At 36.0% G+C, this 21,796-nt stretch overlaps 1 protein-coding gene and 2 pseudogenes across 4 annotated transcripts; all 3 read right to left on the reverse strand.

The window, feature by feature from the left end:
- Positions 1-8,156: 8,156 nt before the first annotated feature.
- LOC118033288 (putative SWI/SNF-related matrix-associated actin-dependent regulator of chromatin subfamily A member 3-like 1) lies at positions 8,157-10,733 on the reverse strand (annotated as a pseudogene).
- Positions 10,734-11,614: 881 nt separating this feature from the next.
- Positions 11,615-14,995, reverse strand: LOC118033287 (IQ domain-containing protein IQM3-like; annotated as a pseudogene).
- Positions 14,996-19,586: 4,591 nt separating this feature from the next.
- On the reverse strand, positions 19,587-21,528 carry LOC118033286 (mitotic-spindle organizing protein 1A). Of its 4 annotated transcripts, none has more exons than XM_073405468.1 (3): positions 21,342-21,528; positions 20,901-21,200; positions 19,587-20,017 (listed from the first exon to the last, which is right to left on the reverse strand). In XM_073405468.1, exon 2 carries the CDS (start codon positions 21,127-21,129, stop codon positions 20,905-20,907), a length of 225 nt encoding a protein of 74 aa, XP_073261569.1. In that variant the 5' UTR covers positions 21,130-21,200; positions 21,342-21,528; the 3' UTR covers positions 19,587-20,017; positions 20,901-20,904. The 4 variants fall into 4 exon arrangements, with proteins under 4 accessions (XP_073261569.1, XP_073261568.1, XP_034894108.1 ...); XM_073405467.1 differs by having other exon boundaries at positions 19,587-20,014; positions 21,342-21,527; XM_035038217.2 differs by lacking the exon at positions 19,587-20,017 and having other exon boundaries at positions 20,664-21,152.
- Positions 21,529-21,796: the final 268 nt, after the last annotated feature.

Genomic DNA, 21,796 nt, shown 5'->3' on the forward strand with positions numbered 1-21,796 from the left:
TGTGTTTTGTCCTGCTGATCGAAATTTCTTGATTATTCCAACTCTCCTTCTAGCATCTATTAATGCATCCAACCGCAATACATTGAAGCCAGCGTCTTTCAGTGGCGCTTCAAGTAGTACCAACATCTTCTGGAATATTGTAAAAACCACTGATTTTCCGGTTGGTCTCACGTCCCTAGATTCCTTCAGGAGTCTTATGAGAGTTGAGACTTTGGAAGGAATTATTGCAGTAGATTTTCTAGGATCTTCAGGATCGGAAGATTCAGGAGGAGCTGAGAACAGGTCAGACATAGAAAGACGACCACGACAAATTGGGCAGCTGGTTCTGGCTCTCTGCAGGCAAGTCCCAATGCATCTTTTGCAAAATACATGTTTACATATTGTGATCACAGCATCAGTTGGTACACAATAACAAATTGCACAGTCAAAATCTTCATCTTCGCGAAGCACATCGATCAACTTTCGGAGAAATTCTGGGTGCTCTGATGCATCTGTTTACAATCAAGTTGAGATGGTAAGCGCATTATAACCAGACTGCTAGGAAAGAAATGTTGCAAGAGCTTCCATAACTTGAAATAATTGTAGAAGTTTCTGTGTACAAATGCACTATCCAAAAAATTTATCTTCCAAATAACATCAAAAGAATTTTCATATACTCTAAGCAATTAAAAATTCAAGACCATATTGAAGAGAATATTAACAAGTAGAACTCTTCAATACCTCCTATATCGTCAGAAGGTAGCAATGATTTGAGATACGACGAGAACGGGGTTGCATCATTACACATCTGGCGAAGTCGTATGACTGCACCGCGTATAGATGCATAGCTTCTGTTTCGTCTAACAGTAGCAATGAGTTTGCGGACAACTTTCTTGGATTCTGCTTCCATCTGATCATACAGCTCACGTTCGTCTCCATAAATTTTAAAGCGAACTGTCTCTACAGTTTTTGATCGTAATTGGCCAACTAAAACCCTGTCTTTCGTTCTCCGCAAAGAAATGGCCGCCATTAAATCCTGAAAGTCTATGAAGTTGTATTACAAGTTGTGACTTATTGAAGAGAAAGAAGTTGTATAACTAATAAACAAAAACAGTAATCAAGGCAAATATTTATCAGTATGATATTACCTGCAGTCGCGAGAATCCATTCCCATCCTTCTTAGCAAGTGGCCTCTCCAACAGGCTTTGCCAGTAGCTTTTTTTAGAGAGTGGATCTAATCGCAAAAATGCAATCAAGGCAAATAAATCAAACGATCCATTCTGGATGGGTGCTCCTGTAACAGCCCACCTCCTCCTGGCTGTCAAACTAGAGACTGCCATACTTTGCTTGGCATTTGCATTCTTAATCACGTCAGCCTCATCCAAAATGACTCGCCACCACTCGATCTTCAACAAAGGGCACCACCTTTCAAAGGACTCATTAGCGAAGGCACCATACGTGGTCAACACTATATCGTATTTCTTAAGCTCCTCAACATCCTTAATCTTGCTATCTCCATGATACTTGTGTAGCTTGAGCGATCCTTTTTCCGTATGCTCCAGTAGTTGGTTTTTCCATGTTGAACACACAGAAGACGGGCACACAATTAATGTTTGCTTAGACACCGAAGCACTAGAAGACTTATCAGCCATGCCCCCATAACTTTCTTTTATATTGCTATCCAAAAGGGTATGTGTTTTTGGTTCTCCAGCACCCATTTCACTCACCCCTCCTCTCTTATTACAACTACAAACAGACGCTGCCTCATCCTCCTCACCTGTTTCTTCAGGGACATTGCCAACCTTATCAAAAGCAATCAAAGAAAGCAAAGTTAGAGTTTTGCCCGTTCCGTAATCATCAGCAAATATCCCGCCATGCAAAGGCTCCGGTTTCCTATTCGTTCGATGCCTTGTTAAAACGTTCACATACAACCCATCTTTCATCTCCCAAAAAGGGGGCAACTCATCAGAGTTCTCTTTATTCACCAACCACCACAAACCCTCCTTTTGATGATCAAGAAGTTTAGCTTTAATCACCTCCTTTGGTGGCTCTAAAGTCCCCAATTTCTCTATCCTACCCTTTTCTTTACCCCCCTTACCCTCATTTGTCTCGGGATTTGTACGAGGCTCACCAGTTAAGCTCAAAGTATTTCCAAAAATCGATTGTTTAACATTCTTTAGGTCAGTTGACTTTGAAAAGACTCTAACTAGACAAGGAGCAGAGTACTTAACATCTCCAGTTCTTGAATCAGTCACCTCACCTTCAAGATTAATCATTTGAGCATCAATTAAAGGAGATAAAGCAGCCGAAGCTTTATCATGAAGGTAACCCACTTCCATAGAAGTAGAATTGAAAACCTTTATAGCATACTTATCACGAGGGCATTGTAGATAACGTACAAGTGTAACCAATTCATGGTCACTGAATACCATAGCAGGGTGGTTTCTGAGGCCCACAATATGGGTTATAAAAGAACAAACATGGCTGGTTTCATACCGGATTTGTTGTGAAGAAGAATATTTCCAATCTTCAAACGAAGAAGAATCTGGACGAGCATAAAGATTCATGTAAAGGCCCAGTGCGTCTTCTTGTTCTTCCTTTAATTCTGCTTCCATTAGAGAAAATGAAAGAAAGATTCACTCTTTTCTTTTTCTTTTTCTTTTTCTTTCTTTAGTCCGTGAACAGACGGAGAGAGAGAGCCAGAGACCTTGGGTGTAGAGAATGTGAGGGGAGGAGGTAGAGCCGTTATATTTGATGGAATAGAAGCGCAAAAGCGCGGGCTGGGAGAGAGTTAGTTAAAGACAGTTGGGATGTGTAACGGGCTGGGCCTTTTGGGTCAGGATCTGGGCTCTCCCTTGTCTATTTTTTTATTCATTATATTTTCTTGTGTACTAAAAATTATACATTAATAAGAAAAAACGAATATAGTTTCATTCTTTTACATTTTTTTTATGGTTCCTGTTGACAGTTGCCTCATTTGCTGCGGAAGAAGAGGTTTTCGATGCTGTGAAGATCCAGTCAAGATTGACTCCAGATTGTTAGGATGTTAGTTGCAAATAAAGCTGTCATAGATCAGCTCTTTCTCTGTTTTTATCTTTTCAATATTTTTCAGAATTCTGTTATCAAACTCTTCTATAAAAGAGTGTTTTATCAATAAAGAAAATATACTTCAATTAACAACATTTATATCTTTATCTTATTGTTGAGTTCTTGCCTGTTCTAATACAATTTGTTACTGTTGTAAACTATAAATTGGTATCAGAGCACATTGATTTTAAAGGGACCAGCTTGTGAGAAAGAGAGCAACCTGTGAGAAACCCTTCTTCCAAAAAAAAAAAAAAAAAAAAAACCACAAAACACCAAAACCAAAACCTTTCATCATTCTTTCAAATGGCATCCAACACTTATTCTCTTGCAACACCACCAGTATTTACTGGTGTGAACTACCAAATGTGGGCTGTGAGAATGAAAACTTACTTACAAGCCTGCGATTTATGGGATGCTGTTGAACAAGAACATGAACCTCAGCCTCTTCCTGCAGATCCAACCATAGCCCAAATCAGAAATAATCGTGAGGAGAGATCAAGGAAGTTCAAAGCCAAAACTTGTCTCTATGCTGCTGTTTCTGAAGCAATATTTCCAAGAATAATTGCTTTTGATACAGGCAAACAAATATGGAATTATCTCAAGGAGGCGTTCCATGGTAATGAGAGGACAATTCAAATGCAGGTTTTGAATTTGAGAAGGGAGTTCGAAATGCAGAAGATGAAGGACTCAGAAACTATCAGAGATTTTTCTGATAGATTACTCTCCATAGTCAACAAAATAAGACTATTGGGAGAGGAGCTTTCTGATCAAAGGGTTGTTGAAAAGATCCTTGTGACTTTACCCGAGAGGTTTGAGTCAAAGATATCCTCATTAGAAGAAGCCAAAGATCTGTCAAAAATATCTTTGGGAGAATTGTTAAATGCCTTACAAGCTCAAGAACAAAGGAGAACTATAAGGCAAGAAGAATCCATGGAAGGAGCTTTTCCAGCAAAGGTGCAAGTCCAAGAAGGTGACAAAGAGAAAAGGAAGAACATCAAATACAAGGGAGCAGGCAGTAACAATCGAAGAATTGGAACCTTTCCCCCTTGTCAACACTGTAAGAAAACAAATCACTCACAAAACTACTGTTGGTGGAGACCTGATGTTAAATGCAGGAAATGCAATCAGCTGGGACACATGGAAAAAATCTGCAAGAACAGAACAAATCAACAGCATGAAGAGGCTCAAGTTGCTGATCAACAACAGGAGGAACAATTGTTTGTGGCCACCTGTTTTGTAAGCAAGCATGCAAGTGATTGCTGGTTGATAGACAGTGGTTGCACAAATCACATGACAAATGATGTGAATTTGTTCAAACATCTTGATAAATCAAGTGTCTCAAAAGTCAGAATTGGTAATGGCGAATATATTCCTGTCAAAGGAAAAGGGACAGTGGCCATCGAAGGGAATTCAGGTATTAAACTCATTTCAGATGTCCTTTTTGTACCTGAAATCGATCAAAACCTGTTGAGTGTTGGCCAACTTCTTGAAAAAGGATACTCAGTTGTTTTCAAGAACAAACACTGTTTAATTTCTGATCCCACTGGATTAGAGATTTTCACCATAAAAATGCAAGGGAAAAGCTTTTCTCTAGATTGGATGGAAGAAGAGATAACAGCAGTATCAAACACAACAAATGAAGCTGAATTATGGCATAAGAGGATGGGCCACTTCAATCAAGCAGCTTTGGTTCATATGCAGAGAAGGAAGATGGTGAGAGGGGTGCCCAGCCTAGAAGAAAAAATCACGGTTTGTGTTTCTTGTCAATATGGCAAGCAACACAGACTTGGATTTCCTCAAAACAAAGCTTGGAGAGCAAGTGAAAAACTTCAGCTTATTCACACTGATGTTGCAGGCCCTTAGATGACAGATTCATTAAATGGCAGCAGGTATTATGTTGCTTTCATTGACGATTATACAAGAATGTGCTGGGTGTATTTTTTAAAATCCAAAGCTGAAGTAGCAGGTGTCTTTTTGAGGTTTAAAAACTGGGTTGAAAATCAAAGTGGTCATAAAATTCAGATTGTGAGGTCTGACAATGGCACAGAATATACTTCAAACAAATTTGCCCAGTTTTGTCATGATGCAGGGATTGAACATCAATACACTACACCTTACACACCTCAGCAAAATGGTGTGAGTGAGAGGAAGAACAGGACAATTATGGAGATGGCAAGGTGCTTATTATTTGAGAAAGATTTGCCCAAGAAATTCTGGGCAGAAGCTGTGAACACTGCTGTGTTCTTGTTAAACAGGCTGCCAACAAGAGCATTACAACACAAAACACCTTATGAAGCTTGGCATGGTTATAAACCCTCACTTCAAAACTTAAAAGTGTTTGGATGCTTATGTTTCACTCATATACCTCAGGTGAAAAGAGATAAGCTTGACAGGAAGGCTGAAGCTGGAATTTTCGTTGGCTATAGCAATGTCACAAAAGGCTATAGAGTTTATCAACCTGCAACTGAAAAAGTCATAATCAGCAGAGACATTAAATTCATTGAAGCTGAAAAATGGAATTTTGAAGATACAACAAGCAATGCAAGTAAGGAGATCATGCAAGATTTTGATAAAGATGTTGATGACACACCAGTCAAAGGAACCAAACTTCTTGCAGACATTTATCAAAGCTTCAATGTGGCTGTGCTTGAACCTGCAGAATATGAGGAGGCCAAAAATGATCCAAGATGGGTCACAGCAATGAAAGAAGAGCTAAGCATGATTGAGAAGAATCAAACATGGGAATTAGTGCATATGCCGACACACAAAAAACCCATTGGTGTGAAATGGGTTTACAGAACAAAATTGAATACAGATGGCACTATCAACAAACACAAAGCTAGGCTTGTGGTCAAAGGCTATGCACAAGTCTTTGGTGTGGATTTTTCAGAAACATATGCCCTAGTAGCTCAACTTGACACCATCAGAATGTTGCTAGCAATTGCAGCTCACAAAGGTTGGAAAATATTTCAACTTGATGTGAATTCTGCATTTTTGAATGGTTACCTGCAGGAGGAGATTTACGTGGAACAACCTAAAGGTTTCATGGTAGAAGGAGAAGAAGACAAGGTTTACTTATTGAAGAAAGCTTTATATGGACTGAAACAGGCTCCAAGAGCCTGGTATAGCAGGATTGATGAGCATTTACTCAAACATGGCTTCAACAAAAGTTTGAGTGAATCGACCTTATATATCAAGAGTTCAAACACTGGTTTTATGGCTGTTTCACTTTATGTGGATGATTTATTTGTTACAGGTAACAATTCAACCATGATGGACATCTTCAAAGCTGAAATGATGGAAGTTTTTGAGATGACAGACCTTGGTGAAATGTCCTATTTTCTTGGCATGGAAGTGCAGCAAAATCAGCTTGGGATCTTTGTTTGCCAACAAAAGTATGCCAAAGAGATTCTGAAGAAATTCAAAATGGAAGACTGCAAATCAATGACCACGCCCATGAATTTGAAAGAGAAGTTCAGTAAAGAAGATGGGGCAGACAAGGTGGATGAAGCAATTTACAGGAGCTTAATTGGGTGTCTAATGTACCTTACGGCAACAAGGCCAGACATCATGCATGCAGTGAGCTTATTATCTAGGTTCATGCATTGTGCTAGTGAAATACACTTCAAGGCTGCAAAAAGAGTGGTGAGATACATAAAAGGTACACTAAACTATGGCATTCAGTTTAGTTGTGCTGAAAATTTCGAGCTACAAGGATATGCAGATAGTGATTGGGCTGGCAGCTGTGATGGTATGCAGAGCACGTCTGGATATTGTTTTAGTTTTGGATCAGGAATTTTCTCCTGGTGTTCCAAAAAACAAGAAGTTATTGCTCAATCAACGGCAGAAGCAGAGTATGTTGCAGCTACTGCAGCTGCAAATCAAGTCTTATGGCTTAGAAAAATCCTAGCAGATCTGGACATGGAGCAAAGGGAAGCTACTAAAGTTAATGTTGACAATCAAGCTGCAATTGCAATATCTAACAATCCAATTTTCCATGGGAAAACAAAGCATTTCAAGCTCAAGTATTATTTTTTTAGAGAAGTTCAGAAAAATAAAGAACTGCAACTGATTTATTGCAAGACAGAAGACCAGCTTGCTGATATTTTAATGAAGCCATTGCCAAAAGCAAGGTTTGAAACTTTGAGGAACAAGATAGGAGTCTGCAGCAAAAGATGCAAGGAGGAGTGTTGACAGTTGCCTCATTTGCTGCTGAAGAAGAGGTCTTCGATGCTGTGAAGATCCAGTCAAGATTGACTCTAGATTGTTAGGATGTTAGTTGCAAATAAAGCTGTCATAGATCAGCTCTTTCTCTGTTTTTATCTTTTCAATATTTTTCGGAATTCTGTTATCAAACTCTTCTATAAAAGAGTGTTTTATCAATAAAGAAAATATACTTCAATTAACAACATTTATATCTTTATCTTATTGCTGAGTTCTTGCCTGTTCTAATACAATTTGTTACTGTTGTAAACTACAGTTCCCTATGTATAGTAATATCCATTATGACAGCAACCTCAGCATCACACAAAACTGATAATTCTCTAGCTTTCTTCAGCAACCCATTCCTGCATTTGGAGAAGGTGACTTGCCTGCTATTCAAGTTTTCTATCCTCTTTATCTCAATCTTCCCTCTCCCCATTTTTTTCCTCTCCTCAGTCATGTATGCTAATGGTCTCTCCTAGCCTCCTCTAACCCTGAACTATGTGCAACCACCAAGAACATGAAACAACAGATGTGTGTTTGAATATATAAAGAGAGAAGAAGAAACCAAGTCTCGATTTACAATAACTATGTTCCTTGAATTGATAAGGATTGTGAAGGACTAATGAAGGAAAGTGTGACCAGAATTAGTATACTCGTTGGAAAGGTGACAGATAGAATACTATATGTAGCAATTATCCAATTTTGGTTAACTTTTAATTACTCATGAGGTGGTTATTTACCTCTTTTAGAATTTTTGGTAAATGGGTGTTTGATGCCAACATGGAAGCCCTAAAAAATGAAAATCAGTGGACCAATGAGATCAGTATTTGTAGTATTGTAAAATGGAACAGTTTATTTTTAAGAAGATAAAACTCTCAATGACTAATAATGGATATTACTATACATAGGGAACCTTAAGAGGGAAGGATTTCTATATGTCCAAAAACTATACACTCCAAAAAAACCAAGGCATACTCATCAGAATAAGAGGCGACAGAGATCGTCTAAGCTAGCCTCGTGTTGTTCATTTGGTCGTCCTTGCCTTCCAAAAGCTTCATTGGCCACTTTCTTCCTTTCCTGCATCTCCAATATCCTTTCTTCAATGCTATTTTGAGCAATCAGTCTTACAATTCTTACATTCTCCAGCTGTCCGTATTGATGAACACGGTTTATTGCCTGTTCCTCAGCCGCTGAGTTCCACCATGGCTCCAACAAGTACACTTTGGAAGCAGCTGTGAGGTTTATGCCGGTTCCTGAAGTCTTGAGACTCGCAAGCAGAACCGTGTCTGCTCCTGCTGAACTAAATTCCTTGATTATTTCACCTTGCCTTATTTCATCTGTTGATGCATCCAACCGCAATGTATTGAAGCCAGCATCTTCCAGAGGCTCTTCCATTAATGCCAACATCTTATCAAAAAGTGAAAAAACTACTGATTTACTGATTGAGTTTACAACCCTAGATTCCTTCAAGAGTTTTATGAGAGCTGAGACTTTGGAAGGGATTGTTCTTGACAGTTTTTTCAGGGCTTTCGGGATCGGAAGATTCTGGAGGGGCTGAGAACAGGTCAGGGAAAGAAATAGGACGGCGACAATTTGGGCAGGTTTGTTCGGTTACTTTCTGTTGTAGGTGATGGCAAATGCACTTTTTGCAAAATATATGCTCACAGATTGTGATTGTAGCATCAGTTGGTGGATCAAGGCAAACCGTACAGACAATATCTTCACCATCTTGAAGCCCATCGATCATCTTTCGAAGCAATTCCGGATGTTTGGATCCATCTGCTTGGAAACAAGGATCAAATGGTAAGCACGCTATAATCATACTGTCAGGGAAAAAATGTAGCAAGAACTTCCACACTTTGAAAAAACTGCAGAAGTTTTGTGTGTAAGAGTGCTCTTTGGTGATAGCGCTGTCTAAAAAACTATCTTCCAAATGATATCGCAAGAGTTTCTGGTGCTCTAAGCAATTGAAATTGCAAAAACCAAATTGAACAAAAATATGAACAGGCAGAACTCTCCAATACCTCCAATATTGTCAGAAGGGAGCAATGATCTGAGATCCATAGAGCACAAGGCCGAGTCATTACATAACTGCCGAAGTTGAATAACTGAAAAAAGCACAGATATATAGCGGCTGCGTAGTTTATTAGCTGCAATAAAATATCCAACAACATTCTTGGAATCTGCTTCCATCTGATTATACAGTTCACGTTCTTCTCCAGAAAATTCGAAGGAAACTGTCTCTATAGTTTTAGATGGCAATCCAACTAAAACCTTGTCTTTTATTCTCCTCAAAGAAATGGTTGCCATTAATTCCTGAAAAGTTTTAAAGAAAATCACAAAAACACGGAAGCATTCAGTGGAGTGGGACAAGAGATCTGCATACTGTAATCCTAAATATTACAGATTGCATCTGTCAATTCGATTTTCAATACCTTAGGTGTACATAACATTTCACAATACCGGAATTTAATAAAATTATCAGCAGCTTGATATTACCTGCAGTCGGACGAACCCTTTCTCATCTCCATTAGCTAGATGTTTCTGCAACAACTCTTGCCAGTAGTACACTGTAGAGAGTGGATCTAACCGGAAAAAGGTCATCAGAGATGATAAATCAAACGATCCATTCTGGATGGGTGCTCCTGTAACAGCCCACCTCCTCCTAGCGGTCAATTTAACAAGTTCCCGACTTTGCTGTGTATTTGCTTTGTTCATAATCACATGAGCTTCATCCAAAATGACTCGCCACCACTCGATCTTCATCAAAGGGTACCGTTTTTGCTCACATCCATCAGCAACCAAGGTACTATATGTGGTCAACACTATATCATATTTCATAAGCTCCTCTGCATCCTTCGTCCTGTTATCCCCATAATACTTGTATAGCTTGAGTGAACCTTTTTGAGTGTGCTCCTGCAGTTGGTTTTCCCATGTCGAACACACAGCAGAAGGACACACGACTAGTGTTTTCTTAGCAACCAAAGCACTAGAAGACTCCCCGGCCATGCGCGCAGAACGTTCTTTAATATTACTATCCAAAAGGCTATGCATTTTTTGTTCTCCGGTACCCTTTTCACTCACCGTTCCCCAATTCTTACCACTAGAAACAAACTCTAACCTGTCCTCCTCACCTGTTCCTTCAGTAACATTGCCAACCTTATCAAAAGCAATCAAAGAAAGCAAGGTCAGAGTGTTGCCTAATCCATAATCATCAGCAAAAACCCAACCATGCAAAGGCTCTGGTCTCCTATTCGTTTGATGCCTTGTCAAAACATTCAGATACAACCCATCTTTCACCACCCAAAAAGGGGGCAACTCATCCGACTTCTCTTTATTCACCAACCACCACAGCCCCTCCTGTTGATGATCAAGAAGTTTAACTTTAATCACATTCTTTGGTGGCTCCAAAGTCCCCAATTTCTCTATCCTACCCTTTTCTTGAACCCCCATACTCTCATATGAACCAAAACATGCACGAGGTAGATCGTGTAAAAGCAACCCGAGAGGCAAAATCTTATTTCTAACACCCTGTACATCAGCTGACTTTGCAAGGATTCTAACAGCACAAGGAATAGACGTGTCATGTCTAACTTTTAAAAAAGCCACCTCACCTTCAAGATTAATTTTTCGAAGATCAACTAAAGGAGATAAAACCTGAGCAACTGGTGTAGAAAGGTACCCCATCTCTCTAGAGCTAGAATTTAAAACCTTTATAGCATGCTCATCATAAGGGCATTGTCGATAACGTACAAATCGAAGCAATTCATAATCATTGATTTCTGCATCTCTAAGGCCTACAATAGTGGTGGTAAAAGAACAAACAAGGGCGGTTTCAGTCCGGATTGGTCGTGAACCAAAAGATAGCCAATCTTGAAAAGTAGATGAATCTTTCCAAGCATCAAGATTCATGACAAGTGGTAATTGTTCTTGTCGAATTTGTTGATATTCTTCTGTTGGAGCATATCGCCTACCACCAAAAGCAAGCAGAATACGATATTCTTCTTCTTCTTCTTCTTCTTCCATTAGAGAAAATGAAAGAAAGATTCTGCTTTTTCCTGTGCTTCTTTCTTCGGTCAGTGAACGCAATGAGAGAATGAAAATAGCTGGTAGAGCCGTTATATTTGGTTGAAAAGCGCGGGTTCGGAAGCGAGTTAGTTAGTGACGGTTATCGGTTGGATAGGATAGGATGGGCTGATTGGAATGGGGAGGACCAAATTGGGCTTCCTTTTTTTTAATATTTATAATATTAAAACACATGCAGGTGCCTATGAGGCCTTGAACTCCAGAATACAAAGACAAGTTACAGACAGCAGTTTACCGCTCTAGTCACTCACAAAGCAAAAGCCATTAAAAAAGGAGATTCAGACTTTTTGGCTAGCAATCCACCTACAGCATTGAAGCGGGTGGAGTTTTTGAAGATAAGTTTACAAACTCCAGGGCCTGTGCTCGCACTTCAGCTGGATAGTCTGCAATACTACCAATTCTTGGGCCAGCTCCGGTTGACCACTTGTTAAGATCGAATATAGTTGCCTTAGGTTCCTCCGACAATGTCCTTTCGCTTTCATCTCTGGTTTCCTTCTCAACTTCTTGTAGTTTAGAATCCTTCTCTTCATGGGGAGTTCTCATCGTAGGAGGAGGCTCTAAGTTAATCTTGGCAACTTCCATCATCTTACCGCTCCCACTTCCACTCAGTTTGGCTGCATAATCGCTGGCGCTGGAATATTCAATAGCCTGGTTTACCTGCAAAAAGAACAGAGATGCCAGAAACATAACACGAGAAAAAATAATTTGCTACCATGGACAACAGTCCAGGCCTTACAGTAAACTTACCTGGACTTCATCAAGATTCACTCCATTGTCCTTGAAAAATGATAGAAAGCTTTCAAATTTTTCTTGTGTTGGTCGGTAATGTCCACTCATTGGAGAAATGAACTGCAGAGTTAAAATCAATGAAGAAAACATCCCAAGAATTCGTCAACAGAATCTCCCAAAAAAGAAAAATAATTTCACAAAAATCTTTCAAATAAAATTCCTCAAAAAATTTTTATAACAAAATCACTCTAAAATACACGCGCACGCGCGCATACTGATAAAAGTTTTTCAACCATGCCTACAACACTACCAAAAATCCATGAAAACTAGAGAGGTTTTCTGCAGGGCCAAGCTATCAAACTTTGTACCATAGTTCTTAAGCCCAACTCAAGAATCGACCCGGGTCAGGGGTCAAGTTTAGATCTTGGATCACCTAAGTCACGAGTCAACCCACATAATTAGATCAGGTCAACTCTCATCACACCAATAATCCAATATGCGGTAAAGCTAAAAAAAATGGATGCCAGAATTTAATAGGGACAATGATACTAACTTCAGTATTTCTTAAATCGACCTGTATACAATGTGTAGAAAATCCAATACCCATACTCCATTGGGGCAACATTATATGTCTAAGAGGATTTTTTATTAGAAAATATATTATAAAACTATTCTTAAAACCTATATTTTTTGTGGATTGATTGATAAGGTGTCAGAATTTTAATGATTAAGTTGTCAATAATTCATAAATTTTAAATTCAAAAGGCATTATTGCAAGTTAAGATGATTCTTTGACATACCTTAAGATTTCCATTCTCTATGATCACCGTTCCAGCAGCTATAGTAGCACCTCCGGCCAGGAAACTCGAATGATGGAACTTGCCCCTCTTTTTCTGCAAGCAGCAAAAAATGCATCAAAATGTTTATGAATATACAAGAAACAGTAGAGTTAGAGAGAGAACTATAGCTATATCAATTGTTTCTACACAATTTATGACCTCTCACCTGTCCAGCATACAGTCTATTAGTGGGGCTCAAAACAAATATCCACTTTCCCTTTGTATCAACAAGATTTCTGGACTGTTTGTGAAAAAACTTCCCTCCAATGATGATGCATTCATATTGTTCTCTTTCTTTCTGATTCGCAGAAAGAAATAGATGGCAGACTGTTTAGAAAACTTCAAAAAAAAAAAAAAAGAATTTATGACTCAAGCTATAATTATGCTGATAATATAAAATTGCATACAGGTCCTAGATACTTTATGCTGTTTTCTTGAAGCTTCGACCTAGGACATTCTTCAACTTCAACCTCTTTGCCATCTCCTACATCCAACCTAAAGGAGTAGCAAGCTTACACCTTCAGCAATACATGAATAAATTGCTTGAAATCCAAAATGTCTTATGAAAGAAAGCTGTAACGATGAAATAAACAAAAATAAAAAATAAAAACTTCCAATATCAGAAGATGGAAAGGAAAGGTACATCACCAGTAAAAAAAAGGCTGACTGGAGTTTGTCTCGGACCATTTCTTAAAATACATATACAAGAATGCCCCGTAACGATGCCTTGGATCAATCTAAATTAATGTACAATTATTTAAAAAAGATAAAAATAAATCACAACATCAGATTTCAACAGAGTTATTGCAAATTAATCTTAATAATCCAAATGATAGAATAATTATTAAGAAAAAAAATGGAAAATTGGCAGTGCGAAGAGAATGTAATTACAGCTTCAATCCAATGTTCGAAATACAATTTCTCTGATTCTGCGTTTTTGCTTAGGCCCTTGCCCACCTGCCATAAAACAGTCCAAATTTCCACGAATTAAACATAGCATATCTTCATTTTTTTTTTGGTAGCATAAAACTATATATATTGTAAAACAAAATAGCAACTAAAAACCTTTTTCATTTTTTATTAATTTATTAACAGCCGCCTTGTGGCTTATTGGTATTTTTTTTTTATATTCATATATAGTCAGTCTCAAAGTTAATAAATCTAACCCGATTTATAATTTAAATCATAAATTTAACAGGTTAATATATATTAATAAAAATAAATTTATTTAAAAAAAAGAAGTTAAAATGAGGTTTAATCGGGTTACGGATTTATCTATCAAATCATCCAGATTTAGACAGATCAACCCTCATTTGTTTTTTTAAAACCCAATACATTCTAAGTTTTAGGCCAATCAAGGTCGTAAGTTGATATATTATCAGATACGGGTTTAATAACTATACATAATTCACCATTAAAGATTGAAAAAAAAAAAAAAAAAAGACTGTTGATGTTCATCACTATGATTGGTGTTTATTGCATCATTAGTTGAAAAATAAGAACTTTTTAGAATTTCCTTGTCCTCAACAAACAAAAGACAATTTTTGATAACACATAGTCAATGAGTAGAGACTATAGAAAGACCTTAGAAGCATGAGATCCAACACGTTTCCACCTTGAAGCAGCACTCTCTGATTTCGAGTTTTTTGAAGAAGGAAACCGTATTTTCATTCAAGCCAGCATGGTATATTGCTTGCCACCTTAATTTAATTAAAATCAATACAAACCACAAACGTTAATTAGTGTCCAGTAAAATTTAGCCCTAATTCTAGTGCATCACATATAATATCAGAAAAACACCAGAAACTAAGTTTTTGATGGACTAACCAAAGTTCTTGAGCAACGACAGCAGAGTCTGCCATCCTGCGGCGAGTGCGATAACCCCTGTACATCTGTTGAACCTTCACCACGGCAGCAATCTCATTAAACATTTTGCGATCCCTCCCCTTTCGGGATCCCTCACATTTTGCAGACATATCAGCACATTGTGATTTCAGAGTGTCCATGGATGATGTGTTTCTGTTTGTGTGGTGAGATGTTTTTCCACGGTATTATTATTTTTAAAAGCTTCGTACTTTATTCAGAACCATGTAGCCCTTAACAAGCATGGAATGCTTTTTAAAATATTTTTATTTAAAAATATATTAAAATAATATATTAAATGTTTATAAAGTAAAGTTTTCTATAAATAGACAATAATTGTCATACGCTGACAGCTAGTAAGTTGAGAGATGTAACTCTTTTTTTTTTATTTATTAATGCGGGTGTCCGGACCAGCTTGAGTGCACCTCGATTAATCCCACAGGTCCTGAAGTTAACGACCATGTAAGCTTTCAGTAGTCATCATATGAGCAATCTAGAATTTGAAACCTGAAACCACAGAAGAAGCAAATCTCTTGATTTCAAGCTTTTTACCACTGAACACTACCTAGATAGTTATGGATATAACTCTTTGATGGTGTTTGAGATGGGGATGAGCAGCAGAATTTTTGGACCCCCCCTTCTTCTTTTTCTTTATATCTTTTTTATGATTTTGTTTGAGGTGGTTTAGGATTGTTCAGACATAACTAACATAAATTAAAGGAGGGGGACTTTTTTTATTTTATTTTATTTTTTAATATTTAATTTATTATAAATTAAATTTTATAATTTTATTTTGATTTTCTTTATCTAGAGTTATTGTAGTTTTATAACTCAGATCACGACTTCAATGGGGTAACTTAGTTTTTTTTTTTGTAATTATTTTTTTAAAAAAATTTATCATTCAACATTAAATTAATTAACAATTAAACTTCAAAATGTGTTTTTGATATATTTTCTACGAAATTATCAAGGTCATATAATACAGTTCGTGGATTTTATATATTAACCTGAGTTGACTTATATCGATTCAATAAGTTGTTATTTTAATATTTTTTTTAAAATATTGTCTTTAAATTTTTTTAGTCAAACTATATTTTTTTCTAGTTGTCCAAGTTATTTTTTAGATTTACCAAGTCAAATGGGATATATTATGTTAATTCATATACGATTAAATTTTTTTTGTGAAAATATATTAGCAATATCTAAATATTTTCTTAATATTTTTAAAAAATTGAACCAGCCTGTACCATAGGGCAGGTAAATAATTTAATTCTCTTATCAATATTGTTTTAAAAAATATTAATTTATTTTGTCACTGAAAAAATCACTTAAAAAACATATGAATTCGTTTCTTAATTTTTTCTCATATATATTAAATTATATATTTTCATTAATCGTCTTAGTGGAAGTAGAAATATGTCAAACTTTCACAGGGATAAAAAAAATAAGTTTTGTTATTAAGTATCAAAAATAAAAATTAGTTTTTTTTTAAGAGAAGAGGACCAAATTAAGGGGGATATAGCCAATTTTCTATTTCTAAAAGATTTAATTTGTTAAGAAAGAAATATATTTAAGTAAAAAGATTAAACTTTCATCTTTTACAGGGATTAAATTGAAATTATCTAAAGAAAAAGAGTTAAATATCATTACCAAAAAAACAAATAAAATTAAATATGCTATGTATATTACAAAAGGCAAGAGGACAAACTTTTTGAAAGGCAATGGTAATTCTTAGGGCTGAGCATTTCTGGTTCGGTCCGGTTTTGAACCAAAATAAACAACCAAACCGAAATTTTTTTTAAAATTTTTTTTGAACCGAACCGAACCGAAAACCGGTTCAAACCGATTAATTTCGGTTCGGTTCGGTTTTTTTCCTTTTCAAACCGGTTCAAACCGATAATCAGTGACTGAGAAGATAACCCGATGTCTTTCTTCTCATCTCATCATCAAAGTTAATACCCATTGCAAACAACTCATTAATAATTCTTTGAAACTTGTTAAAGTGATGTTTCATCTTGGTATCTCAATGATATCATCTGCTTCATCTCAGTGGAGAAAAATTAAAACAAGATTTGATAAATCGACCAATGGCTAGCCGGATAAGATTATTTGATTAAGACCGGCAGGATGGAAAGCCTTACTACTTGAGGGGTGAAGGAAAGAAAGTAGATGGCTTGCTAGCTTTTCCGAGAAGATAATCCGGTTGTCACAAGACAGGATTCACTCAAATAATAAATAATGCTTTCAAAGGGGCTTCCTTATTTAGAGAATAAAATAAGAGTAAAGGGAGAAGATATCTGCAGAGAGGGGGGGAGTAAAGTGAGATTAAAAGGAGAAGAGATCTGGGGGAGTAAAGTGAGAGTAAAATTACAGAGAAGGGGAGAGTAAAGTGAGAAGAGATTTGCAGAGAAGGGGGGGAGGGGGAGTGGGGCGGCTGATGGCTGAAAGTGGTTTTAGGGTTAGAAAATATTATATTTATAGTTGTATTTTTTTCAAGTGGTGGCTGGTTGAACCGGTTCGGTTCGGTTCGGTTTAATTGGTTTCAGACTTCAGAAACCGAAACCGAACCTAACCGGAATTTTTTTTGTGATTTTCTAATCGGTTAATTCGGTTTTTTTTTTCGGTTCGGTTTTTTCAGTTATTTTTTTTTTCAGTTTTCTCGGTTTAATCGGTTTATCGGTTTTTTTCTCACCCCTAGTAATTCTCCATGTTGTGAACGTGGGATATCATAATCTGATGTGACACATCAACAAAACAATTATTATTATTAATTATTACTCTTTTTTTATTATTTTTTTCTGGCGTATCACTGCTAGGGGGTTGTTACACCCACCACTGAAAAGAAAACTTCACGTTTTTTATGTTTTCTGGTGTAAATTAATTTTAAACTATTAAATTCATGTGGGCAGCTTTCTTGGGTTTTTGTTTGGATTGGAGGAGTGGTTTGGATAAGGTTATTTATTTAATTTTTCCTCTCATCAATAATGAGATTTGAAGCAAGAGGATCAAAATCCCTTTTCAATATCCAAAGTGTATATCATTTTGAGAGTAACTTTTTAATTACGTTTCCTGTCATTCTCGTTTTTTTTTTTATTGTTTTTGGTTTTGAAAGTAATTTTAAAATAAAAATAAAAAATACCTACAAAACTAACAAGTCTCAAAAAACCACAAATATTAAAGCTGAATTTGAAATTAATTCAGGAAAAAGATTCAAGTCACATGTTTTTTATATTAACTCGAGTTAATTTGGTTTTAAATTTAAAAAAAATCAATAATTTTTTTAAAAAAATATAAGTTAACTTCAATTTTTAACCATGTCAATTTTCTTTTATTTATTGTAAAACTTGGATACAGATTCAGAGTCACATAGATCCTGAATTGATCTATGTTTAATAACCAGGCTTGATAAACGAAAAGAAATGGCATAACTTAATATAATGAATGAAATTTTAAATTTTAATTTATAAGAGAAAAAATAATAATAAAAATAATGAACATAAGATAAAAATAATACCAAATACTCAAAGATAATAATAATAAAAAGTGGGTGAGAAGGTGAGATCAAAAGGTATAAGCATTTTTTTTTTTACAGTTTTATCATTCAAAATCTTCAACATTTGGTTAATTATGGATTAGATCTTGTCATTTTTTTTAATTGAAGTTATTCCGGTCTTATAACTTGGGTTATAAGTTTTGTAAGTTAATTCGGGTAAACTTAGATTTTTTTTATTATTTTTTTATGTTGAATTTTTTCTAATTTCATCATTCAACAATGAATTTATTAAAAATTAAGTTTCATAATTTATTTTAAATTGATTTATATGGAGTTATCATGGTCATATGACCCGAGTTATGGATTTCAAAGGTTAACCTGGGTTAACTCGGTTTAATTCAATATATTATTATCTTAATATTAAAAAAAAAAATCATCTTTAATTCTTTATAATATCATTCTTTCAAAGTATTTTTAAGATGTAGATTATTACTATAAAAGTTGTTATATTAAGTTCGAACAAAAAAAAAAGATATTTTGTACTTCTTTATAAACTAAAAAGAAAAAATAATAATTAAAAGATCCTCCAGTATTCCCAATTCTATTTATTTTTAGCTCGAAAAAGTACTTCTGCAAGGAAATTGACATTACCAATGCAAACACAGCTTTAATCATGTCGGTGGCAGAAAAAAAGTAAAGAAAATATTCGACGGTGGCGAGGCCCTCTCCTGTGCAAGCCACTGATGCTGCCTGGTCCCGACGACCCATTTGGGGACCATCAGGTTGAGAAGAGGAAGGAAATATAGTGAAAGCATTCATGAGGTTGAAATCATGATGTCAGAACCTGGTGGGATCCATTAATTCCAGGGCCGTTTCGAACGCTGCGTTGCATTATGCATTTCTTTAAATTTTCGATTTTTTAATTATTATTTAAAATTAATTTTTATATATTTTTAAATTATTTTAATATATATTTTTTTAAAAAAATACATTTGACAAAGAACGAGTTTCACATTGAGTTTGAAACTACGTTGATATGCATTTAAAAATGTATTTAATTTGAAAAAAATATTAAGTTAAATTTTTAATAATTTTTTATAATTTTAATATATTAATGTTAAAAAATAAAAAATATTTTAATATATTTTTAAATAAAAAAATTCTTTCAAAACATTTCACACATAAAAAGGGTGGTGAAGTTTCGAAAACACAGCATGTGTCATAGATATAACGGAGAGGAACATCTCAATAATTTTTGAAACCGGGCTAGTCTGACGGATCGATCTGGAATTGAAACCTCGATATGAAATTAAAATCAAACTAGATTGAAGAAAAAAAAAAAATTTGATGTGACCCAACTGACCCAACAGGTTAACCCAATCAAGACCCAGCTACAAACCCGTTGACTTTTGTTTTTTTTACCAAAACAACGGTGTTTTGATTTGAAAAAAATAATAATAACCCAGCTGACTTGGTAACCCGGTCAAAACCTGAAATCCAGGCCTTAAACCGAGCTGGCCACCGGACCGAGTCTTAAAACTATGATCTCAAGCATAGCTACGGAAAAGCTTCTGAAGCAGAGGTGAAGACAATCTAAAACTTCCAGCAAGATAAACTATCAACAATTGCACTTCCGCACTTCAATATTTGCCAAATTTGATCTGCGCTTGCTGCCTAGAGAAAAGCTGCAACCATGCCTCAGTCAGATTTGGATTTCCTTAACCTAATGGTCCTGCTGGGTAAAGCCATACTGGAGGTCAGTCAACGCATTGAGTGTCATGGAGATGCAAGAACTCCATAGCATAGAAGTGGAGTAAATGGTATGGATATAAAATGCACGGTGCAATGTTCAGAATAAAATGCATTATAAAATCCAAGACATGAGAAAAATTAGTTCGGCAAGGAAATTTGAATGTTCAGAAAACCTTCCAAGCATTCTGCAGACTACAGTAGCACAGACAAAAGACCTGCATATAATTAGAAATGCATTTTCCCGAAACGTACTGGTAATTGAAGAGGCTGCAACAAACAAAAGGTGGAACCCTAACTTGCTAGATCAAAAGGGCAGGTTTCTTTAAATAAGCTGACAAGTACGATCCCTACCATCTTTCACAACTTATAGTAGAACAATAGAAAGTCAGATTGCACACAGCAGTTTCTGCTGGCACAACATGTGGAGGTGTTTAGAATAGAACTATCATAAACAAACCAAGTAGTAGAGGCAGATCAGCCAAAAACAGTGGAAAACAAACTAAAATTTCTCTTGCTAACAGGGCAACATGAATGAAACAACCAAAACAACTTAAACTCAATCAAAACGCATTTTTGGTCAGGAACACACAGGCTTTAACAAGAGGAAATCACTAAAGTACAGTGGACGCTTAGACAACAAGTTCCATCTTTAGCACATAATTGTGTCTGAGACAAAGCTCTCCACTCCTCTACAAATGGTACCCAAATTTCTACAACTCATCAAGTCAAGGAGGGCAAAAAAAAAAACAAAAAGTGGTTCGCTGCATTTTGAATTTCAATACAAAAAGAAAAAATCCGATCAACAAACAAGCAAACATCATATTACCTTACATTACATTCTACCGAAATCATTACAAATCCATTACCTAACTACGGTTTAGCTACCGGAGCACTAGAATTTGGCAGTGAAGATGAAACAGGTTCTCTCCGGAGTTCTTTCACAACAGCAGCAAGTGCTTCTGGGTTCAAACCCAAATCACAAAGGGCAACAAGAACCGAAAGGGTGTGTCGATCAAGTCCTGTATCAAGAAGGTTTGACATATGAAATGCCAAATTCAAAGAGTCTCTAGCAGTATTTGCAGCCTCTGGATCCATGACAGCAACAATTTTTACAATATCTGAAAAGGGAAAATTCCTTCTTGTGATCTCAACTCCAATATCCAGCACTTCATTCAAAATAAAATCAATAAAAAGATTAAACCCATGATTTATAAACTAAATATCACGCCAATAGTCCTAACAAAAATTCGAATCTTCCTAAACTGCGAAAAAGATTAAAACTTTACAGAAGACATGAAAATAAGAACCTGGAAAAATGAAGTCTTTGAGGATAAATCTCACGTTTGCTTCAATTTAAGAATACCCTTTCCCGTTTCCAGTCAAATGGGTTCGATCGAAGTGAATTTGAGAGAGAATCAGATGAGAATGGAGTGAAGGATCCCTGCGAAGAAGGGAGAGGGAGAGTCATCGGTTGCTTCTATTGGCAAGCCCATGAAACTACTCAAAGATTTCATATTAGCCCAATGGGCTTTGTTGACACCCTTTGCCAATTGTCAATGACTTATTTTCTCCAATTTACAACCTTTTCTTAAAAAAATAATAATTAAAATCTAAGGCAATAACACTCCAGAAAAACCTAGTTAAGCCTACAGTACACTTGTAGCCCAGTAGGCATTTTGGGTCAAGCAAACAAGATCATAGAGCTGCTTATAAATACATCTCCTGGATTATCTACTTCCAAATCTCAACCAATTACTCGGTT

The sequence above is a fragment of the Populus alba genome, chromosome 16 (genome assembly GCF_005239225.2).
Source record: "Populus alba chromosome 16, ASM523922v2, whole genome shotgun sequence".
Lineage (NCBI taxonomy): Eukaryota > Viridiplantae > Streptophyta > Magnoliopsida > Malpighiales > Salicaceae > Populus > Populus alba.

What these genes read in the sequence shown, in the direction of transcription:
- LOC118033286 (XM_073405468.1), bottom strand. Translation starts at nt 21,129, where the DNA reads ATGGATCCAGAGGCTGCAAATACTGCTAGAGACTCTTTGAATTTGGCA.